Here is a 22,796-nt window from a genome sequence, read left to right on the forward strand (position 1 = left end):
ATGCACCTGTTTATTTATTTATTGTATTTTTTGAGGGGGCACCAAGTGATGTGAATGGGTACCAAAATCTTAAAGCTCCAAAATGCACATAGGACTCCATACGACTCCAGTGGATTAATTAATGTCTTCTGATGTGAAACGCAAGGTGTGTGGAAGAAATAGATCAATATTTAAAACTTTTGTTATTAAAAATGTTATCTCCGGGCTAAATGAGTAGTATACACGTTCACGAGAGGGTGGAGTTCAAGCTGCCTCTCGTGGAACGTAAGTGCGTTGGCATGTAGACATCGTCTGATTCACAGCACTGAACACGCTGAGTGACTCAGGCCTTGTACTTACTAATATGTTTTCGTTTGAAAACGCATCTTTTTCTCTCCGTTTTGGCCTTCCGTCCACACTGAGATGGCGTTTTTCTCCACGAAAACTTAGCTTTTTGAAAACGCACTCCAAAGTGGATAAATTTGAAAACGGCGTTTTTCTCATTGTAGTGTGTACTGTGAAAATGGATATCTGAAAATTATGATGTATTTGTTGTCATCAAGATGGCGGCCCGTGTTATAGCGGCGCTATTGTACTTGATACTCACTTTGATAGCATTGTTAAAAAATAAATGTTAGTTTGTACAACCATCGCAGCAACTTTTGGAAAAGGCTTGAAAATGCTAGTGTGGACGGAGAGCGTTTTCAAATGAAAATGCAGTTTTCAAATGTATCCAGATTAATGTAGACGTAGCCTCAATGAGTATATTGATAGCCCTGTGAACAGCAAGCAGCCATAGCTGCAGTCACTCAGGAGAATTGATAGGAAATCAGTGAAAAGTTAGTCTTTCCTCTTGCGATGATGCTCGTGGATGTAACCTAACCTTTTTCAGTAGTTTGAGGCATCCAGGATAAGCACACGCAGGCACTATCTTGAAAAATAAACAGATACAAATACAAATCTACATCTAAACCATCAGCTTCTGTGTAACATTCCTCCACTGTTGTAAACAACACATCACTTCCGTATTTTACATATTTCACATGCCAGTTCTCACGTGAACTTTCCAACGTGCTTACATCACGCGGGAGGCAGCGTGTATTCGGCCCTCATGACAGTGCTTACCACAGCTGGGCGAAAGCAAAATTTTATTGATAAAAAAGTTTTCAATATTGTTCTTTTTCTTACACACACGTAGCGTTTTGCTTCAGAAGTCATTATTTAATCTACTGCAGTCGTATGGATTACCTTTATTATGGCAATATGTGCTTTTTGGAGCTTCAAGATTTTGGCACCCATTCACTTGCATTTAAAGGTCCTAAAGAGTTGAGAAATTCTTCTAAAAATCTTCATTTGTGTTTTGCAGAAGAAAGAAAGTCATACACATCTGCTATGACATGAGGGTGAGTAAATGATGAGAGAATTTACAATTTTGGGTGAACTATCCCTTTAAGGAAACGGACCTAATTAAAGCTAAATCCCAACTGATTAGAGTCATGTCTGAGCGCTCAATGGCACGCAGCAGCTGCGAGATCAAATATATTTATCTAGTGTCGTGTGTGCTGTAAGTATTCAGGTAACAAAGCGGCTGATCTCTCGTGAGCTGCTTCAATCCATTCAGGTTCAGCCATCCGCCGCCTTTCTCCTATTAAAGATACGGAACTCACGGCGACCGAGCAACAATGTAAAACCATCTTTCATTACTTAAAAGTATTTATAATAACTTAAAAGGACATTATTCACACTGAAATAAGATAATAAGACACTGCTTTCTTTAAACATGAAGAAAAGAGTGTATTGATGCCACAAAACCTGTCAAATGCATTTCAGCACCAAAGTAAATGAACAGAGACCGATCGAACAAAAACATAAACATATTCTATATTAGACTATAAAAAACTGATTGACTGGTCCACAGAGATCAGACATAGTTGACAAATGTTAACTGCACTGAAGTTGATGCAATTAATTCATTTTTATTACACTAATGTTTCCCTTGGTGCTGCTCGACCATCCCTGTGAGCACAATCTCCAAAGCGGCCACTGGATGCCGCGTTTAGCGTAACATAGGCTACAGTATGTGACTCGACTGGACTTGTACTGACATAATTTAGACATGTGAATAAAGATTTCTACAAACAACTTTTTTTTAAAATTTCAAATGATCATTCAAAATTGATCCTCTTGGCTCAAAAATCCATGGGGTCACGTGTCCCATCAGTCTGAATGGGCATGACACCTCAGCTCTGAATCACGCTTGTCACTGTTTATGCGAACATGATTGATTCCTGGTTTCAAAGTGGTATCCAAACCCGGGTCAAAGTGGTATCCAAACCCGGGTCAAAGTGGTATCCAAACCCGGTGGTGCCAGAGGGGAAGGTAAACATGCTGGAGCTGATGCAGACATGTCTGATAGGAGAGTCGGCATAATGCTAGGTACTGGAAGTATCGGAAACAATATGCTGACCTCCCTTGTGATCATATTGGTTACACACCACTTTGTAGGTCACATTAAGTCAATATATGCTTATATATGCTATATAAGTTGTTACTTTTAGGAGTTATTTCTACTCCCTTAAATTAATTAGATCAATTACTTTCATTAGTGTATACTAATGTATAATGTTTTTTTATTTTTTATGAAACCAGATAATTTAAATGTTATCTCTTATAGCACATTTTAATTTATGTAACATTTGATTAAACAATGACAGTCAACTTTATATAGCCAAGATACTAGAGTTTTGCAAACAATGTTCCTGTGCTGTGATGGATATCAAACAAACCTTACAAATTGTTAAATACTGTATCCTATAGATTGTCAATTAATTTAGATCTCCTTGTAACTGTCACATCTGTCTCATTGGCTTTTCCCCACACAGCTGTGAGATTTAGATGTGGAGACTAATGACCCTAACAAGGCATGCTGTGTCTTCCATGACAGTTAAAAGGGGGAAAGTGGGAGTGTGGCTGGGTTATCCTAACCTTTGACCGCTGTCATTCCTCTATCCCTGCTGTTTGACGAGAAAAGAGCATCTCTCCAAAGGGGCCTCAGCTGGGCTTCATTAATGAGAGCAGAGAGTTCAAACCCTGCCTTCATCTGACACACTCACACCTCCTTGGATAAGACTGGGTACAATAGTACAGGTCTGCTATGGCTTTCATCAAGGAGAAGGAGTAGGTCATACATTTGTTGGAGCAGAGCTCACTTCCAAACATTTACTCACACTCATGCAATCCCAAACCTGTGTAACTCTCTTTGTTCCATGGAATACAAGAGGAGAAATGTATAAGAATGTTGATGCTACCCTTTGTCCATACAATGAAAGTGAACAGTGACATTTTTGAGTGAACTAACATTTAACATTTATGCATTTGGCAGATGCTTTTATCCAAAGCAACTTACAGTGCACTTATTACAGGGACAATCCCACCAGAGCAACCTGGAGTTAAGTGTCTTGCTCAAGGACACAATGGTGGTGGCCATGGGGTTAGAACCTGTGACCTTCTGATTAACAGCCCTGTGCTTTAGCCACTACACCACCACCACACAAGTTTCAGAGTGGATGGTGTCATACACAATCTTTAACCAAAAGACCTTGCCTCTGAAAAACACCAGCAAATTGTCTCATTTCATTGATGTAGCTGTTGGGAAGTTATTTAAATCTATCAGATGCACATTTATCAATAAAACTATGGATGTTTGGTCTTTCCCATGAACATTCCAATCATATTAAATCCTGCAAAATATATTTTATTTATGAAATGGACAAAAATCGAAGAAACTTTATTTGAACACATATATTTTCAATGAAGATTCAATAAAGAATCATGCTGCTGCACAGAATGGAATCAATATTTTTAATTTCAGTAATAAATGTGCATGTGCTGGAAGTTATGTGAACATCAAGAGCATGAGCGCACCGGATTAGAATTAAAAGTGTGTGTACATGTGCTCCATTTGCTTTTTTATACTAGTTCTTTTTATTTATATAGCACATATAGAAACAGTATCAAGGCTGACCAAAGTGCTGTACAATACAACATTATAAATACAAAGTTATAAAAACACACAACAATTTAAGACCAGGACATTCCATGCTATTAAAAGCCAGTGAAAAGTGATGAGTTTTAAGAGAAGATTTAAAAACAGATAATGAAGGTGACAATCTGATACTTATAGGCAGACTATTCCATAAAATAGGACCCACAACCGAAAAGTCTCTAAACTAAACTGGAGGGCCCTTCTGCAGCTCTCTGGCATAACCAGTTTTGTTTTCTACATTATTTTCTCATGTACAGATCATGATTGTAGCTAATATGACATGTCTACTGTATATTCTATCTGATTTCTAAACATTCCCTATAACAGTATGTCTTTTTGACAAGCATAGATTCTACAAATACATCAAACTAAGAATATATTGAATTTACACAATATATCATATTAGATACTGAAAATACACAACATACACTATGTTTGTCCCTCTCTCTTGCAGGAATAATCTTAATTTCAGTCACCAGGATCGTGTGACTCCTCGAGCTGGAGCATGGGTCTGCCTTTATGTAAATCGCTCTATGATATTTATCAAAGTAAAGCGATAGAAATCACCAAGCAGGAATGTAAATTGGAAGCAGATCAGAGAGTCAGGCAGACTGAGCAGATGTTATAGGTACAATATAATCTGCATCACTCACACACACTGACTCAACTCTTAAATACATAGGATATATACTATGATGTGGTGTTATTGCACACTTCAGACTATTGCTTGAATATGACATCTTTGAGGCTCTTTACTGGCCTTTGGAATGCGTGGGAATGTATTGGATTATTCAGGGCAATATTTATAGTGGCATCAAATATCTTTTGAATGAACCTAGAATTAATCAAACAAAAGATAATACCAATGCACACAGGAAATGATTTCCAATCCTTGTGCAGATTTTACTGTTGTCAATCTCAATGTATTGTTAAGAAACTGTCATTTATTATGCCTTGACAAAGTCAACACACTGTTATTGTAAAAACCTTTTTTTAGATCAGTCAATCCATCCCTTCATCCACCCAAACCAGGGTTAGGGTTATTCTTAATCCATCCATCCAAAACTTGGGTTTGGTTTTTTTCTCCCAAAACCATCCATTCATCCATGCATCCATCCATCCATCCAAAACTTGGGTTTAGGATTTTTCTTTCTTTCTTTTTTCCAATCCATCCATCCATCCATGGTTGTGTTTTTAATATTTTTACATCCATCCATCCATTCAAACCTTGGGATAGGTTTTTTATCTGTTCGTCTATCCATCCATCCATCCATTCAAAACTTTTGTTAGGGTTTTTATTTTTCAAATTCATCCATAAATTCATTTAAGCAACCCTTAACAATGTGTAGATCTTATTAAAAGTACATTCAGTTTGTCTTGATGAACTCTACTTTCCTTTATAATCCATATTATACTACTTTTGTTTAAAGATATAGGTATTTTGGCTTAATGTTAAAATTGTATACATTGTGTTCCGTCACACCCCAAAATTATATTTATATAAAATTATATTAAAAGTTAATGAAATCAAACATGTTTAAAATGCTATAGTGAACACCCAAGATGTATGGAAAGCAAACAGCCAAAATAAAAGACAAAGGATTAATCCAATTTTGTAGTCAACCTCTAGTCATGCGGTGAAAAGACTTACCAGATGGTGCATTCATGGGAGATCTCTGTATGAACTGGTGAGGTTATTTCTGCAGAACAAGTGATTTAGGCCTTCAACAAAACAGAAAGATGTCATATATGTTCCCTCTCATTGTACACATGTTTGTTTTAAACATATGTACTGTATCTATACACACAAACACACACAAAACAAATCCCAATTCAGTGCTTTCGAGCCTTGATAAATACAAGTGAAAGATAGTATGAGATGAGTGTGAGAAGGTCTTAGGGCAACAGCTTGATCTATGACTCTATCTCTCGCTTATCACTGAATGTATACTTTCTCACTGCTTATAAGTCGTTGTAAAGGCAGGGCAGCAGTGATTTGGACAGAGAAGATATGGAGAAAGAAAGTGTTGCCAACAGAAGTGATTTTCTCCAGGAGATCCCTGCTTTTGATTAGCCGAGTCATTTCAACCATATCTTCAGATCTCCTCTCAAGGACAAGCCAGCACTCTGGGGAGCAGAAAATGTGCATGCATTTTTGCCACACAACGAATGAGCTTGAGCGAGTCATAATATTTGCCAATGACGATAAGAAAGCCTAAATAAAATTCTTAAAAATAATCTCCTCCATATTGTACAGAGCATCGGCTGGTTTTAATTGCCGTGATGTAACGTCCATGCAAGCACATAAGGAAAGAATGCAGGCCACTTCTGCAGTGATTTCATGAGCTAATATGAGATCATGAAAATGTTTCCAAAGAGTGGTATGTATTTTTCATAGTACAGGTGTAGATGTAGCAATGTACAGAACACACAGGAAATTGTTCACTCAAGCATGAGATAGCCTTAACATTTACTTTTGGCCTTAAAGATGAAATTGATGTTAAAATACCAGTCCCATCTTAATATGCAGTGACAACTATGTCAGCCATTTGTAGGTTGATTTTCCAGAAAAGTGTGAATACTATAGCTCTGTGGAGCTAAAAAAAAAGTTGCTGTGTTTGTATGAGTGCTCAACATGTCAACTTCTGGCTCAGGGTAGTCCCTGACATTCTGGGGGCCCTAAGCAGATTTTTTAAATGTGGCCCCCCTACCTACTTATACAGCTAACCAAAAACACCTAACATCAATAAATGAGCAATCAACTGTAATTTATTAGAACAGGTACAACTGCTTCAGAAGTGCAGAACTGAAAGAATATAATATTTTTAACTAGCCAAACACACCAATCACATGCATAAATTAATAATTACATTTTATGAAATTCTGAGACCGTGCAAACAAATAAGAGAGAATTAAATGACCAAATTAAGATAAGGCAGATGCTATTAGCACTTATTGTAAATAGTAGCACTTGCTACTTGCAGCCTTGCATAAATTGTGGCAGATCAGATTTGCACAGCAATGTAATATAGTGTATCATAAAACAGTATATAATCAGCATTCAGTGTATGTAGCATAAGTATTTTGACTGAATTTGAAAACATCTCTGGCAACGGGACGAAATGCACCTGATTTGTCACATTGTTTAAAATATATGACCCACTGGTGGCGTACAATTTGAATCCACTTTAGCGGGCCTCCTGGTGGTTGTGGTGGCCCTTTGCAGCCTCTTATGTTGCTTAATAGGAAGGGCCGGCACTGCTCTGGCTCAACCAGTGTGTGAGATTGGGGCAGTGGGTTTCTGTTTGGCTGTTAACAGTTGCACATAAATATTCTCTCGTAGTTTTTATTAACTTCTCTTTTCCTCTGTCTACATGGGTTCAGAAATGTCAGCAAATGTCAAGGAAACGTCAAGGGCTAATTTTGCCAGGCCACACTTCTGGTAGAGCAGTTGCCTGCTCTCTTCATTCCATTTGTTTATCTTAGTGTCCTTGGACCTTTGACAGCTCCAAGGATGATGGTAATAGACCTATCACATCTGACTTTTGCCTGAGCAAAACAAGGAGTAACATAAAGGGCATTAACATGTGAAAACTTTATGTTAGATGGACAAGTGTGAACATGAAAAACATTTTATCAGATTCTTGGTAAACTTATCCTATAAATGTAAATGGTATTAAAGCAAAAGTTTCCTCTATACTGTTATTTTTTTCTACTGAAAACAAAATATATTTTTTAAATATTGTTACACAGCCCTTGCCATGCATCGACAGTTCATAGTGACTAGGGATGGTTTTGCATCATTGACAGCAAAAAGGCATCGGATCTCTTATTTGTATTGAGTGAACACAACCAGCCAATTTTGAGCTTGTTCCTCACACAAACCCATTATATGGTGTCACAATACATAGAATGTAGCACTTATAAGTTGAAGCATTACAAGAAAACAGTATACCTTTTGGCACACACATGACAATTCACAACACAAAGTTTAACTCAAGGTAAAACTCATATGAACAATTTTGAAATAAGCTGATGTAAGCGAGGAACAATCACCCCAGTGAACAGTTCTGCATAAAATGAGTGAGAGTGTGTGCTGGGCTTATTGCCAGAGCTAAATATGACATATGAGTGTAAGTAGGAAAGGGTGCAATGCTCCACATGTGCCTTGTGGTCATTTGTATCAGTTAGGGCAACATATGTAAGAGGAGCACAGTGACTCTGCATATGAAAGGCAGGATTGATCTCCCCACTGTCTCTTATGTTCCCTTTAAGTGGACTCTGAAATATAGTAATTACGAGTTCCGAACACATGAATAACCCAGCGAAGTCAGAAGTTCAAGTGGGGAACTCAGAATTCTAAATGATACCTGAGTTTCCGAGATGGAAGGAGTCCTAAAGAGTCCTTTCACGGGCTCAGGTGGTAGAGTGGGTCGGGTGCTATTCGCAGGGTTGGCGGTTTGAGTCCCGGCCCACATGCCGAAGTGACCATGGGCAAGACACTGAACCCCAAGTTGCTCCCAATGGCAGGCTAGCGCCTTGCATGGCAGCTCTGCCGCCATTGGTGTGTGAATGTGTGTGAGAATGGGTGATTGGGGCACAGTGTAAAGCGCTTTGGTAACCTCTAGGGTTAAAAAAAAAACGCTATATAAGTGCAGAACATTTACCATTTCAACATGGCAGAGGACAGTACGGTTTCTGTAGTGAATGACAGCTTTTGTCAATTTTTCGAAATACAGCTAAATGTTAATGTTTGGAGTTTTGGTCATATTAATTTATGTATATCAGCAACCATTCTATGCATGTTGTACAATTTTACACCGTATTTGTCCAAAATTCCATTATCGTCCGGAAGCTGAGTGATATGTATTATTATCTCCATTTTCCCACCAGCCGCTATCACTCTTGTTAGCAAGAGTCCCACATGCAAGAAAATTATGACCTAGCCTAATAAATCTTACAACTGTTTGAGAAGGAAGATCCAGCAACAGCCTTAAAATTCAGGATGAGGTGCATGAATGCAATACTTGTTCACTCTTATGATATAATGTCATGAATCCAAACAACTTGGATTCAGTGTTACACTTTATTACATTGCATTATGTTTGTCCTATATGATAAGCAATATCACATGAGCAAGAGTGCTATATCCAGTACAACAACACGAATACAGTTTTGATATATCTTTTTCAAATTATGAAATGCCATATATAGCTATTACATCCTGTGTTTGTTTTTTGCATTCTTGCTGTTGTGCTTTGCTCTTTCTCTGTCTTTGTATGTGTGTTTTATTTGTGCTCGTGTATCTGTTTCAGGTGCACCAATTTGCCGATTTGTTGTTCCACCTGTGTGATGGCGATTGGCTGTTCCTGATTGCACTTCTAGTAAAATCTCTGTGCTGGTGTTCAAATGCTCCTTATATGTTCATTCACTCCTTACCATAAACGCCCACTCAGACAAGAAGTACTGACTGACATGTAAGCTGGCCATTCGTTGATACATTTTTTTTACATAGATCCAGTAAATGAGATTCAAATATTTGGATGTAATTACCTCAATTGCTTTAGATAGATGGTTTGTTGGTGTGCACTTGTCTTGGTTAGGAGATTTATTAGAATATACACAACAGTTAGTTCTGGTCCTCAAAATCAAGTTCCATGAGTACTGATGTCTCAGAACATCAACACTCGAATGCTTCACTGTCTGTATCACTCTGCTTGTATTTGTGCCGTTCTAAACTAGTGTAACAGCAGTGCAGATGTGTAAAGAGCTAGATGTGTCTCTTTATATATATTTTGGTGACATCGCAGATTTTAGCCAGCAGGTGGCGACAAAATAAAATGTTTGTGTGTAAATGAGCTTGTTGAGGTGATGTGCATTTTGTCGGTGCTGTCAGTCAGACATTACTTTCATTCATCTGCACTCTGTGATTGCTCGGATTACTGCTACACTACTAAAGCTGGTAAATATTTTTCAACAGCTTTAAACTGACAACTTCAGCATTAAGGCTCATCACAGCAGAGAGACATGACAGACTGATTAAACTCAAGGTCATTTCCGGAGTTCCACATTGGAGAGGACATACTGTTCGGATTGCAGCTTCTATAGGGAATGACTCTTGCACAACAGCTACCATGAAACAGGGAGGAAAACCTCCGCTCCAACGGCTATTTTTCCACAGAGAAAATAGGATTAATTTGACCAAAATTACATTATCTTCAGAAAGCGGACAAACAAACTATAGAAACCCTGCATGGGAGTGGTCAATCTCTCTCTCTCTCTCTCTCTCTCTCTCTCACACACACACACACACACACTTTTAGATTAATCTTGCTTGTTTGATATTGCTTAAATTGAAATGGACATTTGAAAAGAAAAGTAAACCAGCCTCAGTCTGCATCAGCACTTCAAAGGCAAGATCTGGTTGCTTCAGGTATGTGTACACACACACACACAGCGATTATATGATTGCTCCGTTTCTGTTTCCGTAATATGTAGTTTGTGTAGCCTGATCTGATCAGGAGGCATAGTATTATTTGTGCAAGACTTTTCTCAGTTTTTTTATTATAATGTAATAAGTATGTGTGTGTGTGTGTGTGTGTGTGTGTGTGTGTGTGTATATATCAATTTGTGGGGACCAAATGTTCCCATAACGATAGTAAAACCTGAAATGTTTGACCTTTTGGGGACATTTTTTCGGTCCCCATGAGGAAAACAGCGGTTATAAATCATACTAAATGATGTTTTTTGAAAATGTAAAATTGCAGAAAGTTTTCTGTGAGGGTTAGGTTTAGGTTTAGGGGATATATAGTTTGTACAGTATAAAAACCGTTATGTCTATGGAAAGTCCCCATAAAACATGGAAACACAATATGAGAGTGTGTGTGTGTTTGTGTAAATAGATTATATAAAATTTTAAATTTGATTTATGTATGGAATATTTACTTATGAAAGATATTATTTATTTATATATGCATTTATTTGTTCTCACAAAAATAGCTTCTAAAAATGTAATGGTTGGAAAGAGGTTGGGATTCACTCTCAATACACAGTAAAATAAAAGAGGAATGGACTGACTTTCCTGTCGTCAAAGGCTGCAGCAGTGCACATGTTAAACCTTACTTGTGCTGTACTTCTGTTTGTATATCTAATATATTGGAATTTCTCTTATTCTCATTTTGTAGACATCTATTTTATTTGTATTTTTTTATGAATATGATGTAATTTGTGGATGTTAATTAGGCAGGTTCCTATTTAGACAAGGAAAAACAGCTTGGCTTCATGGCTCTGGATTTGTTGGTTTTAAACTTAAAAGGATGTTCACTGAGTTTGATTACAAACGAAAATAGCATTGAGCAGTATTTTTAAGAGGGATTGCGGATGATTGTCTATAGTGTTGGAATCTGAAAAGATCTGAAACATTTTTAATCCAACTAATTTAATGCTCAAGAATACATTTTATGTTTTCTTTATGAAAAATGTACTTCATTTAAAAATGTAATCTTTGCCGATGTTATTTTTAACACATATTTGCCAGTACAAGTAGCCATATCACCCTGTAGCTCAAAACAGGCTGCCAACTGAAGCTAAGCAAGGTTGAGCCTGGCCAGTACCTGGATGAGAGACCTTCTGGTGAAAACATTGGTTGCTGCTGGAACAGGTATTAGGGAGGCCAGCAGGGGGTGGTCACAGTGTGGATCTCAGTGCCCCAGTATAATGATAGGAACATTATATTGTAAAAAGGCACCATCCTTTGGATGAGATGTGAAGCCGAGGTCCTGACTCTTTGTGGTCATTAAAAATCCCAGGACACATCTTGTAAAGAGTACAGGCCTCCTAACAATCCCCATCCATTAATTGGCCCTATAAATCTACTCTCAAATAGCTGGAGTGGGGTTAGCACTGGTGAACTATGGCTGCTGTTGCATTATCCAGGAGGATGCTGCACACTGGTGGTGGTGGAGGAGAGCCCCTGTTTATTGTGTAAAGTGCTCTGAGTGTAGTGTCAGTAAAGTGCTATATAAATGTAACATACATTCATTCATTCATATTATAAAGTGTATCCCCTGTATAATGATGCATGCATAGATGTCACTGTGTTAAGCCCTGGATGTCCACTGACCCTAGAGCCGCCCCTGGCCAACTTCTTAAAATTATATGACCAGCTGTCTTATAAGTCAGCGCAACATAAACCAAAAATTGTGTGCACCTTTCTGGACAGACAATATTTTTCAAAATTCAAGAAGAATTAAATTATTCAGTCCGGGTTCAATTAAAGTTAAGCTCAATCAACAGCATTTGTGACATAATGTTGATTACCACAAAACCTATGACCTCTAATTTAACAGATAGAATTAATGTTAGAATTAAAGAGTTGAATTAATTTTTAAACATTATGCCACAAATGCTGTTGATTGAGCTTATCTCCTCAGGACTGAATTCTGAGACTGCTTCACTTTGTAGGATTGGATCTTCCTGATCAAGAATGTGGACATGTAATAGCTGTAAAGATCAGAAACACAGCCAGGAGGAAGGGAGAGAGCCTTGACTGTGTTTGATTTATTTAATGGTTTTAAAACTGGCACAAGAAGCAGAGGCAGCCTCTAAACACAGAAGATATACCGAGTGACAGTACGGATCTTTTGACATTTGATCTCACTGCACGTCTCAGACCTAAATTGACCACATCAACTCCTTTGTTTCTTCCTGTCATTACCCGATTGCGATGGTGCAAAAATGACAGCCCTCTCCTTTAAGCCTAGTACTCTCTCTGTGTAAACTATAAAATGTCATGTCTACCGCTGGTCGCCATGGCGCACATATTAATTTACTGCCTAAACACAGTCTGTTGTGTTTGTGTTCTTCCTTTCTTGCCTGACCTTCACTGATGAATATGTATGGCTTGGTCCCTTACTCGACAACATGCACTACTCTAGGCATGGGGCAACAGTGAATCCTAAAATCAGATCAATCACTAGGCTTGTCAGCACCAGCCCACTACATACTCCACCTAATCACATTTGGATTGCCTTGGAAACACTGGAAGGGAGAGCGAGAGCATTACATGCTGAAGAATAACCAACACTTGCATTCAGCTGATGACACATGGAGTCACATTGTTGTAGCTACAGTAACAATTTTCCAGTTGGATGACACAGTGTTGGTCATGGAGTGTTGGTCATGGGGTACCAAATTTGAGCATGTGGCAGGAGGATGGCTAATTGTCTCCTCTGGGAAGAGCAGATCTAGAGATACTCCACTGTGAGAGAGGCTATATAGCTTTGATGCACTTGCAAAAATGGGAGAGAAAACAACCAAACAGCCAGCATGGAAAAAGAATAGAAAAGGGTTTCAAAAATGATGAAAGATGACTTTTTTTGCTTTTAGCATCAAGAATGACTTTCTCTTCAATAAGGTCCGAAACACTTCCCCTGTCAACCATTGTTTGGTCATACAGATAGACCCACCCAAACTCAAATGGCTACTTTACAGTTGTCTCTGCCCATTAAGCGTGGATGACAGAAATAATTTTTAACATTAAACAAATTACACGCAGTAGCATTAGACTTCGACACTGGTAAATGCAAAAATGTTATACAACTTCTTAAGTGATATTTTTGTCCTAGACAATAGGTAAAGAAAAATAAACTGGTGGTACTTTATTTTATAGTACTGTTCTATTTACGTACTATATAATTACAACAACTACAGTAACTACTAGGTACTAACCCTAAACTTAACCCCAACCCTAACCCATTTTAAGTACATGTAGTTACCTAATATCACTCAGTTCTTTCTTGGGTAAGTACACTGTAAGTATACTGAAAGTACACATAATGTAAAATAAAGTGCAACCAATAAACAAAAATTGCAGTTACAATATGACACTTACACTCACCTAAAGGATTATTAGGAACACCTGTTCAATTTCTCATTAATGCAATTATCTAATCAACCAATCACATGGCAGTTGCTTCAATGCATTTAGGGGTGTGGTCCTGGTCAAGACAATCTCCTGAACTCCAAACTGAATGTCAGAATGGGAAAGAAAGGTGATTTAAGCAATTTTGAGCGTGGCATGGTTGTTGTTGCCAGATGGGCCGGTCTGAGTATTTCACAATCTGCTCAGTTACTGGAATTTTCACGCACAACCATTTCTAGGGTTTACAAAGAATGGTGTGAAAAGGGAAAAACATCCAGTATGCGGCAGTCCTGTGGGCGAAAATGCCTTGTTGATGCTAGAGGTCAGAGGAAAATGGGCAGACTGATTCAAGCTGATAGAAGAGCAACTTTGCCTGAAATAACCACTCGTTACAACCGAGGTATGCCAGCAAAGCATTTGTGAAGCCACAACACACACAACCTTGAGGCGGATGGGCTACAACAGCAGAAGACCCCACCGGGTACCACTCATCTCCACTACAAATAGGAAAAAGAGGCTACAATTTGCAAGAGCTCACCAAAATTGGACAGTTGAAGACTGGAAAAATGTTGCCTGGTCTGATGAGTCTCGATTTCTGTTGAGACATTCAGATGGTAGAGTCAGAATTTGGCGTAAACAGAATGAGAACATGGATCCATCATGCCTTGTTACCACTGTGCAGGCTGGTGGTGGTGGTGTAATGGTGTGGGGGATGTTTTCTTGGCACACTTTAGGCCCCTTAGTGCCAATTGGGCATCGTTTAAATGCCACGGCCTACCTGAGCATTGTTTCTGACCATGTCCATCCCTTTATGGCCACCATGTACCCATTCTCTGATGGCTACTTCCAGCAGGATAATGCACCATGTCACAAAGCTTGAATCATTTCAAATTGGTTTCTTGAACATGACAATGAGTTCACTGTACTAAAATGGCCCCCACAGTCACCAGATCTCAACCCAATAGAGCATCTTTGGGATGTGGTGGAACGGGAGCTTCATGCCCTGGATGTGCATCCCACAAATCTCCATCAACTGCAAGATGCTATCCTATCAATATGGGCCAACATTTCTAAAGAATGCTTTCAGCACCTTGTTGAATCAATGCCACGTAGAATTAAGGGGGTCAAACACAGTATTAGTATGGTGTTCCTAATAATCCTTTAGGTGAGTGTATAACGGAAGTGATGGGGCCAAATCATACAAATTTTAATACACCATGTTTCAAAAGTGCAGCAACAAAACATAAACAATATATATGTTAACATGATGTGTGTTATAAAATCTACATGAGATATCTTGTTTTAAGGATGTTTAGGTATTTTTACTGGTGTAAACATATTTTGCAGTTAAATATTAATTTTTGTTCCTCCAAAACTAAATAGACTTCAGTCTATTTTATAAGTGACCACTGGCAAATTTTAAGGCTGGAATATAGAAATATTAAAATCACCCTTAGAAATATTTGAATATCAATGCTAAAAACTTGCCTATGTTCTTCAACGGCAAAATCAACCTTGGTCTTGTACTTGAATCATTTATACATTTTAGTCCACAATAATATCATGATGGTGAGTCCATACTGTGCAAGTTTCAGAGAATGGTTATTTGTGTGAATGTGCAGTTGCAATCAGCAGAGTTGAGGTCTATAATCAATGAGCTGAGCAACCGGTTTCTCTCTCTGGGGCAGGTATCCTACCAGCCATCAGTCAATAAGCCAAGGACTCACACAGGAAGAATCAATACACACACTCAAACACTCGGCAGCTGACAAGTGATTTTCCCCCCAGTCTATTAAAGAGGTCTGATGAGGACTCAGAGGCAGTGGAAGCTGCTTAAAGAAACCTGTTTTAAAAGATGGGACTGAATCACAACCACTTTGAATCTCCCAGGAAACAAATGGACAGGTTAATACAGAGAGATCTTTAAAGTCATGACTGTCAATAAAAGCAATTCTGCGAGAGAATGAATTCTGTCTTCACACAATGGTGCGATTAGCAAAATGTCATACAGCATGTCTCTAATGAGACAGAGCAATTCAGTTATAAAGTCAATTTGTAGGCCAACTGAGAAGTCTAATTCGCCATGGATTCCCTCTGGAACTTCTAATGAGTTTTTCAAGATATTGATTAATGAATCAAAGGTCTATGGTAAAAATTATTTGAAGAGACTTTCACATTCTAAATTATACAGTAAATTACACGCAGTCATACCTCAAACATGATATGTGCTTTAAAACTTAAGCAGCTCTGTAGGTCCATACATGCAAGTGAATGATATGAGATCCAAATATCACAAAGGCATCATAAAAGTAATCCTCCAGTGGTTTAATCAATGTCTTAAGAAGCGATCCAATCAGTTTTGTGTGAGAACAGACCAAAATATAATTATGTGGTGGCATCCCCCCACCCAAGGTGATCCCCGATTTGTCCTCATTGAGCGAGGTCACCCGTACCCTCAGCGTGCTGCCCGGCTGGCTGGAGCGGGCGAGAGGAGTGATCTCCAGCGTGACCACGGCCACGTCATCTCCGCGTGCCCAGCCACCGAAGCGCACGCCACCCCCGGTGGGTACACGCCTGGTGGGCCTTCTCCCCGGAGTTGGCTTGCCGTGGGTTCAAAGACCCCGAGCCCGACTTCCCCGCAGGGAGGGGAGGCCGGGGCACCCACCCGGGGTCTTTCCCCAACAATCCATTCTGTCAAGCACTAGGAAGTGTAATCAAGTATGAAATCATGATTGTTCCTAGAGACTGCGATGGCAAGATGTACAGTGAAAAAGGAGTTACATTTTTGTTTGTTCTCACCCAAAACCAACTGGAATGCTTCAGAGGACATTTATTAAACCATTGGATTCTTATGGATTAGTTTTATGCTGCCTTTATGTGATATTTGGACCTTCACATTTCTGGCCACCATTCACTTGCTTTGTATGGACCTACAGAGCTGAAATATTCCTCTAAAAATCTTTCACAAAAAAGTAATACACTTCTGGGATAACATGAGGGTCAGTAAATAATAAGAGAATTTTCATTTTTGGGTGAATTATGTAAACATTCTTGTGGAAATTTAGTTTAAATTTATTTCACTTTAAGAGGAAAATGAATCACACGCTTCTCAAGGATAAGTTAAAAACGTATTTACATTGTGATCCTTGATATTGTACAACTTTGATGGCAACTGGTACACTGACATTGCCAGTATCTGTCAATTACATACTTGGTACAAATATATAACTTAATATAATATAATATATAAAAATGCATGTAATTACTATTAAGACTAAGATAATAATATAACTAAGAATCTAAACAAGCTTTATAACTTTTTGATTAAAACAAACCATACTGGTTATGCTCCTAATGCACACCTGTTTTAGTCCTTATGTAGCAACTTATCAACAACATAACGCACACAACAGCTTCATATCTGATATATAATGGTGTGTAGTTTTTGTTGTAAAAAAAAAAACCTCTTTCTTTCACCTGGAGTGGTTGACTATATAAATCCTCTTAAAATTACTACTTATCTTGGCGTGGAATTATTCTAGAAATAAATAATAGCTGAATATTCTAGTCATTTTAAAATTTATCATTTTAGTTGACTCAGACTGGCTCCTAGACTGTCGGCATGATGAGCCTCTTGTGGCCTTATTACTCAGCTATCTAGCAAAGGTATGGATGGTTCTAGGTCCTCACAAATCTTACACAGTAATGATCTCCAAAGGGACGATTCTCTAAGAGTCTCAGCCCATGAGCAAAACCAGAGTTATTCTTCAAAAAAGACTTAAGACTAGAGATATCTGTGCATAGATGCTCCTTCTAATATGAAAGTAATGGAGGTTCTTGCAACAGGTATCCTGTCACTGAATGACTGTAAACAAAACACTGTTTCCTGAAGGAATCACTAACACACACAAAAAGTAATTATATGACCTTCCATAATTTTAACATGAAATAAACTCCACAGAAATGGTTCCACAGGTCCCAGAAAAAAAGCAGACATTGGGCTAGAAGGAACGAGGAAAAAATGATAAAGACAGACGAAAGCATGGTTATACAAACTCCTGACAAGTCACAAGACAGGGCTCGACAGAACTAGAGCAGAGCCCCCTCTTCACCTTCCTCCTCCGCAAAAATCTGCACTCGTCTGCACACAAACACTGTGAAAGATGGCTCCCGGCAAATCTACAAGAGGGGAATTGGCAGCTAAAATCAGCCTCTACTGATGGTAGATATGTCTACATTAGCTTGCTGTGCTGCTTTGCATGGGCAGAGCAGGTTTTCTCTCACAAGGGATTGGATTATGGTAGGCACAATTGTTGCGTTTTGCCATTTGTTGTCTATTTCCTAGTACTGGGCAATAAAAACACTCAACGTCATAGATAAACAGCCATCTGTAAAATGCAGTAATCATACTGACACAGGAAAGAAGGCAACACACAGAAATGTTACTCACTGCTTTTAAAGTGGACAGAGGAAGAGGACAGGATCAGTGAGAGACGCATCCCTCAGCATATCTCAAGAAATAGAAAAATGCAACAAAGTTCAATGGTGTTGTTTTCTCTTGACATTTATGAATATTGTTACAAGTATAGTTCATCCAAAGTTAAAATTCTGTCATCATTTACTCACCCTCATATAGTTTCAAACCAGTTGTTTTGTGGAACATAAAATTAGACATAAGGCATAATGTAGGCCTCATTCACCATTCACTTTCATTGTGTAGAAAAAAGATGCAGTGAAAGTTAATGGTGTATGAGACTGTCATTATGCTTATCATCTAATTTTGTAGTCCACGAAAGAAGGAAAGTCATGCAGGTTTGAAATAACAGGAGGGTGATTAAATAATGATAACATTTCTGGGTGAACTATCCCTTAAGTGCAATGTGGCAATAAGACATTTATATATTTTCTTTAAAACTCATCCTATTTTAATTTCACCATTTGTGTTGCATTAGTCTACATTTAAACTGCACTATACATTCAAGACATTTATGCCAAATCACATCTATCTATAAGTGTAAGCAATGTGTATTTTACAGAATCAATACAAGGGTGCATAAATTAACACGACCACAAAAAGTTACTCAGTGAGAATTTATTATATTCTATTATATATATATGAGTCTGAGATCAAGCATATATACATTGTTTTGTATGTCTCATTCCACATATACTGATCTCTACATCTAGTCTGTTCAGCAGTGTGTTGCTTATTCAGGGCTGTTCAGCTGTAGTGCATAGACGAAACATTGTGGAAGAACATGCCTTAACTTTAAGAAAGCAGGTTGTCATAAATCACTCAAACCCCTGAGACAAACCTATGAAAGATTTAGTCTCAGCGTTCCACCTCATATTATTAGGTCATTGTATTTCCATCTCCCAGACTACTGGCCTGTAAGATAGGTCTAAGAATGAGGCAGAACATCACAAAATAGGGCAACCCCTAGAGGTTTGCCTTGCCACTGTGTGTTTCATTTATGACTGTTTTTATGTCTGCAGTTTGCTACTGTTTAATATTCTAAGACATTTAGCAGTCTGACTCAAGAAAGAACCCACAGTGATGGTCTTCACTGCTTGTGTGGTGTGACAGCAGGTCTCACTCCAACAGCAGTATCCTGAGCTCCTGTGGGCAGGTGATGGGGAGGGCACAGGTGAAGTTCTCGCACACATACGCAGTGGCTCTGTCATCCTGAGGAACCAGGGTGGAGAGGATAGACAGCCTCTGGTAAAGGAAGCCCTCTGTGTTACCATCTGCCAACATCAAGACCTGAAAAAAAAAGAGAGAGAATAAAGGTGTGGTCATTTTTACCTTCGCACTGCAAAATACAGTCATCTCAATGAGAATCCGTGCGATCGTAAATTTCGCACAACGAACTTCCGGTTATGAAGAATTTGCACTTGCGGATTTTGCGTGGAGTTCAATTTTGGTGAACTTAGAACTCCACGCAAAATTAGGTGAAATTAGGTGAATTTGTCACGTTGACTTATAGGAAGTTGCTTGGTTTGACAGTGACCACTGTGTGGGTGGTGCTTCATACATAGCAACACTGAATATTCAGTGGACAAGGATATAATTTTAGCAGTGAGTTTCTTTTTAACTTACAAAGAGCAGCATAAAAAGAGGTTGCTTGGTAGTTATTTTTTTGCAGATTTCACACACACCTGTGACCTGTCTGCCCATACCATCAACAGACCAGCATGCAAGTCCATAAATGTAGCCTAATAAATACAGTGCATTCATAAAGTATTCAGACCCCTTTTTGTTGTTGCAGCCTCAAGCTAAAATGCTTTAAATTATTATTATTTTTTCGTGTGATGTGACAAGCTTTGCACACCTGTATTTGGGGATTTTCTGCCATTGTTCTCTGCAGATCCCCTCAAGTTCTGTCAGGTTGGATGGGGGCCATCTATGGACAGCCATTTTCAGGTCTCTCCAGAGATGTTCGATTGGGTTCACGTCTGGGCTGTGGCTGGGCCACTCAAGGACATTCACAGAGTAGTCACTAAGCCATCCATTGTCTTGGTGGTGTGCTTAGGGTCATTGTCCTTTTGGGAGGTGAACCTTCAGCCCAGTCTGAGGTCCTTAGCACTCTGGACTAGGTTTTCATTAAGCATATATGTATAGTTTGCTGCATTCAGCTTTCCTTCAACCCTGACCAGTCCCCCAGTCCCTGCCGCAGAAAAACACCCCCACAGTATGATGCTCCCACCAACATGCTTCACAATTGAGATAGTGGGCTTTCATGTGTCTTGCACTGAGGAGAGGATTCCATCTGGCAACTCTGCCATAAGGCACAGATTGGTGGAGTGTTGCAGTGACGGTTCTCCTTCTGCAAGTTTTTCTCATCTCCACACATGATTTCTGGAGCTCAACCAGACTGACTATTGGGTTTTTATTCACCTCTCTTACCAAGGCCCTTCCCCCCTGATTGCTCGATTTGGCAGGTAAGCCAGCTCTAGGAAGAGTCCTGGTTGTTCCAAACTTCTTCCATTTAAGAATTATGGAGGCCACTGTGCTCTTGGAAACCTTCAATGCAGCCAAAACATTTTTGTAGCCTTTCCCAGATCTGTGCCTTGACAGAATCCTGTCTCTGAGCTCTGCAGGCAGTTCCTTTGACCTCATGGCTTGGTTTTTGCTCTGATATGCATTTTCGGCTGTGGAACCTTATATAGACAGGTGTGTGTCTTTCCAAATCATGTCCAATCAATTGCATTTGCCACAGGAGAGAAATGGGATGCACCTGAGCTAAATTTCAAGCATCATAGCAAAGGGTTTGAATACTTTTGTCAATGTGATATTTCAGTTTTTCTTTTTAATACATTTGCAAAGTTATCAACAATCTGGTTTTTGCTTTGTTATTATGGGGAATGCAGTGTAGATTGATGTGATTTTTTTTTTTATTTAAAGCATTTTAGCATAAGACTGCAACATAAAATGTGATAAAAGGGGTTAGAATACTTTATGAACACCCTGTATATATATATATATATATATATATATATATATATATATATATATATATATATATTGCTTCTATATCTTCTTGTAATCCCAGACTGACTCTGTGGGGACCATGACATCTGTTGCATGGCTCCCTGTTCTTCTATTCTATTCTATTTGCAAAAGAAATCTTTGGGAGTCTAAAACATTTCCTATTGACACACTAAAGCTGAAAATATAAATAACCATCTTAAGACAAATGTTTTTGCGAAGCATCTTATGTGCCTCTTGCACTGTGTGTGTGTGTGTGTGTGTGTGTATAGATTTAATGCGTTAATTCAGTGCAATTCATTTTTATTAAAAATAACGCATTAAAAAAATTAATGCTATTAATCGCAATGCCCCCATATTGTAATAAGGAAGATTCCTGAGAATGCAAGCTTGTAGTACCAACTGTTTACTCCAGAGGGCAGTAATTAAAATTTCAGCGGTGTGGCAACGCGCATTTTATACAGTGAAGAAAACAACCAAACAGCACAAAACAGACATTCTTTACATTCTTGCATTCAAAACATTTGGCGGAGTGCAAATCCGAACTAAGGGATCCCAAAATGTGTTCTAAGTATCAACCTATATTTAACTTGACACAGAGACCTAAAAATGTTTGTGTACCGAGACGGTACACAAGCATGTCTGACGCTTGTTGAAATTGATGGGTCCTTAAACAAGCCCTCATAATAAATCTCGAACTGATTGACAAATTCACTTGTGAAATGGATTGCTGTGACCTGTATGCCAATGATTGACTTATGATCAATAATATGGTAGTAAACAATACATTGTATTCTAAAGCCGGTTTTTGTATTGTCTTATTAATGATTAACTCTTCTGCTACAAGAATGTAATGCATTTTAATTATCTGAATATATATATATATATATATATATATATATATATATATATATATATATATATATAATTTTTAATATTTAAAGATATCTATGTATAATTATTTGATTATTATATATTGAATTATTGTTATTTGAGGGGCTTACTCAGCAAATATTTGCATATGTGATGAAATGCGTTTAATCACGATTAATTAATCAGGACATCGTGTAATTAATTCGATTAAAAATGTTAATCGATTGACAGCCCTAATATAATATATATATATATATTACATGATATTTTATTGTCAAAATATTTATTATAATAATAGTAATATTTTTAATTTATTTATTACAAACCAAACACAACCATGAAGTTAAACTTTGAAAAACTGACCCAAACCTGGCCTGAAACCTGACAGAGTCCTGTTGAGCCCGGGTCGAGCCTCTATACAGCATCCCATGTTGGGGATCAGCAAAAAAAAGGGGAAAGGGAAGAATAACAGAGTGAAGAGGGCGACG

The 22,796-nt window shown here is 38.3% G+C and overlaps 1 protein-coding gene across 4 annotated transcripts in view; it reads right to left on the minus strand.

Annotated features, from left to right (window-relative positions):
- Positions 1–19,022: 19,022 nt before the first annotated feature.
- Positions 19,023–22,796, minus strand: part of spata20 (spermatogenesis associated 20) — a 46,735-nt gene continuing 42,961 nt past the window's right edge. For 3 of the 4 annotated variants that reach the window (XM_052113172.1, XM_052113173.1, XM_052113174.1), the window contains one exon: positions 19,023–19,710. In XM_052113172.1, the coding sequence (XP_051969132.1) occupies positions 19,540–19,710 (171 nt within the window). In that variant the 3' untranslated portion in view covers positions 19,023–19,539. The remainder of the gene's footprint in view (positions 19,711–22,796) is intronic. The other variant, XR_007969259.1, reaches the window with a different exon arrangement.

The sequence above is a fragment of the Xyrauchen texanus genome, chromosome 40 (assembly GCF_025860055.1).
Source record: "Xyrauchen texanus isolate HMW12.3.18 chromosome 40, RBS_HiC_50CHRs, whole genome shotgun sequence".
NCBI lineage: Eukaryota > Metazoa > Chordata > Actinopteri > Cypriniformes > Catostomidae > Xyrauchen > Xyrauchen texanus.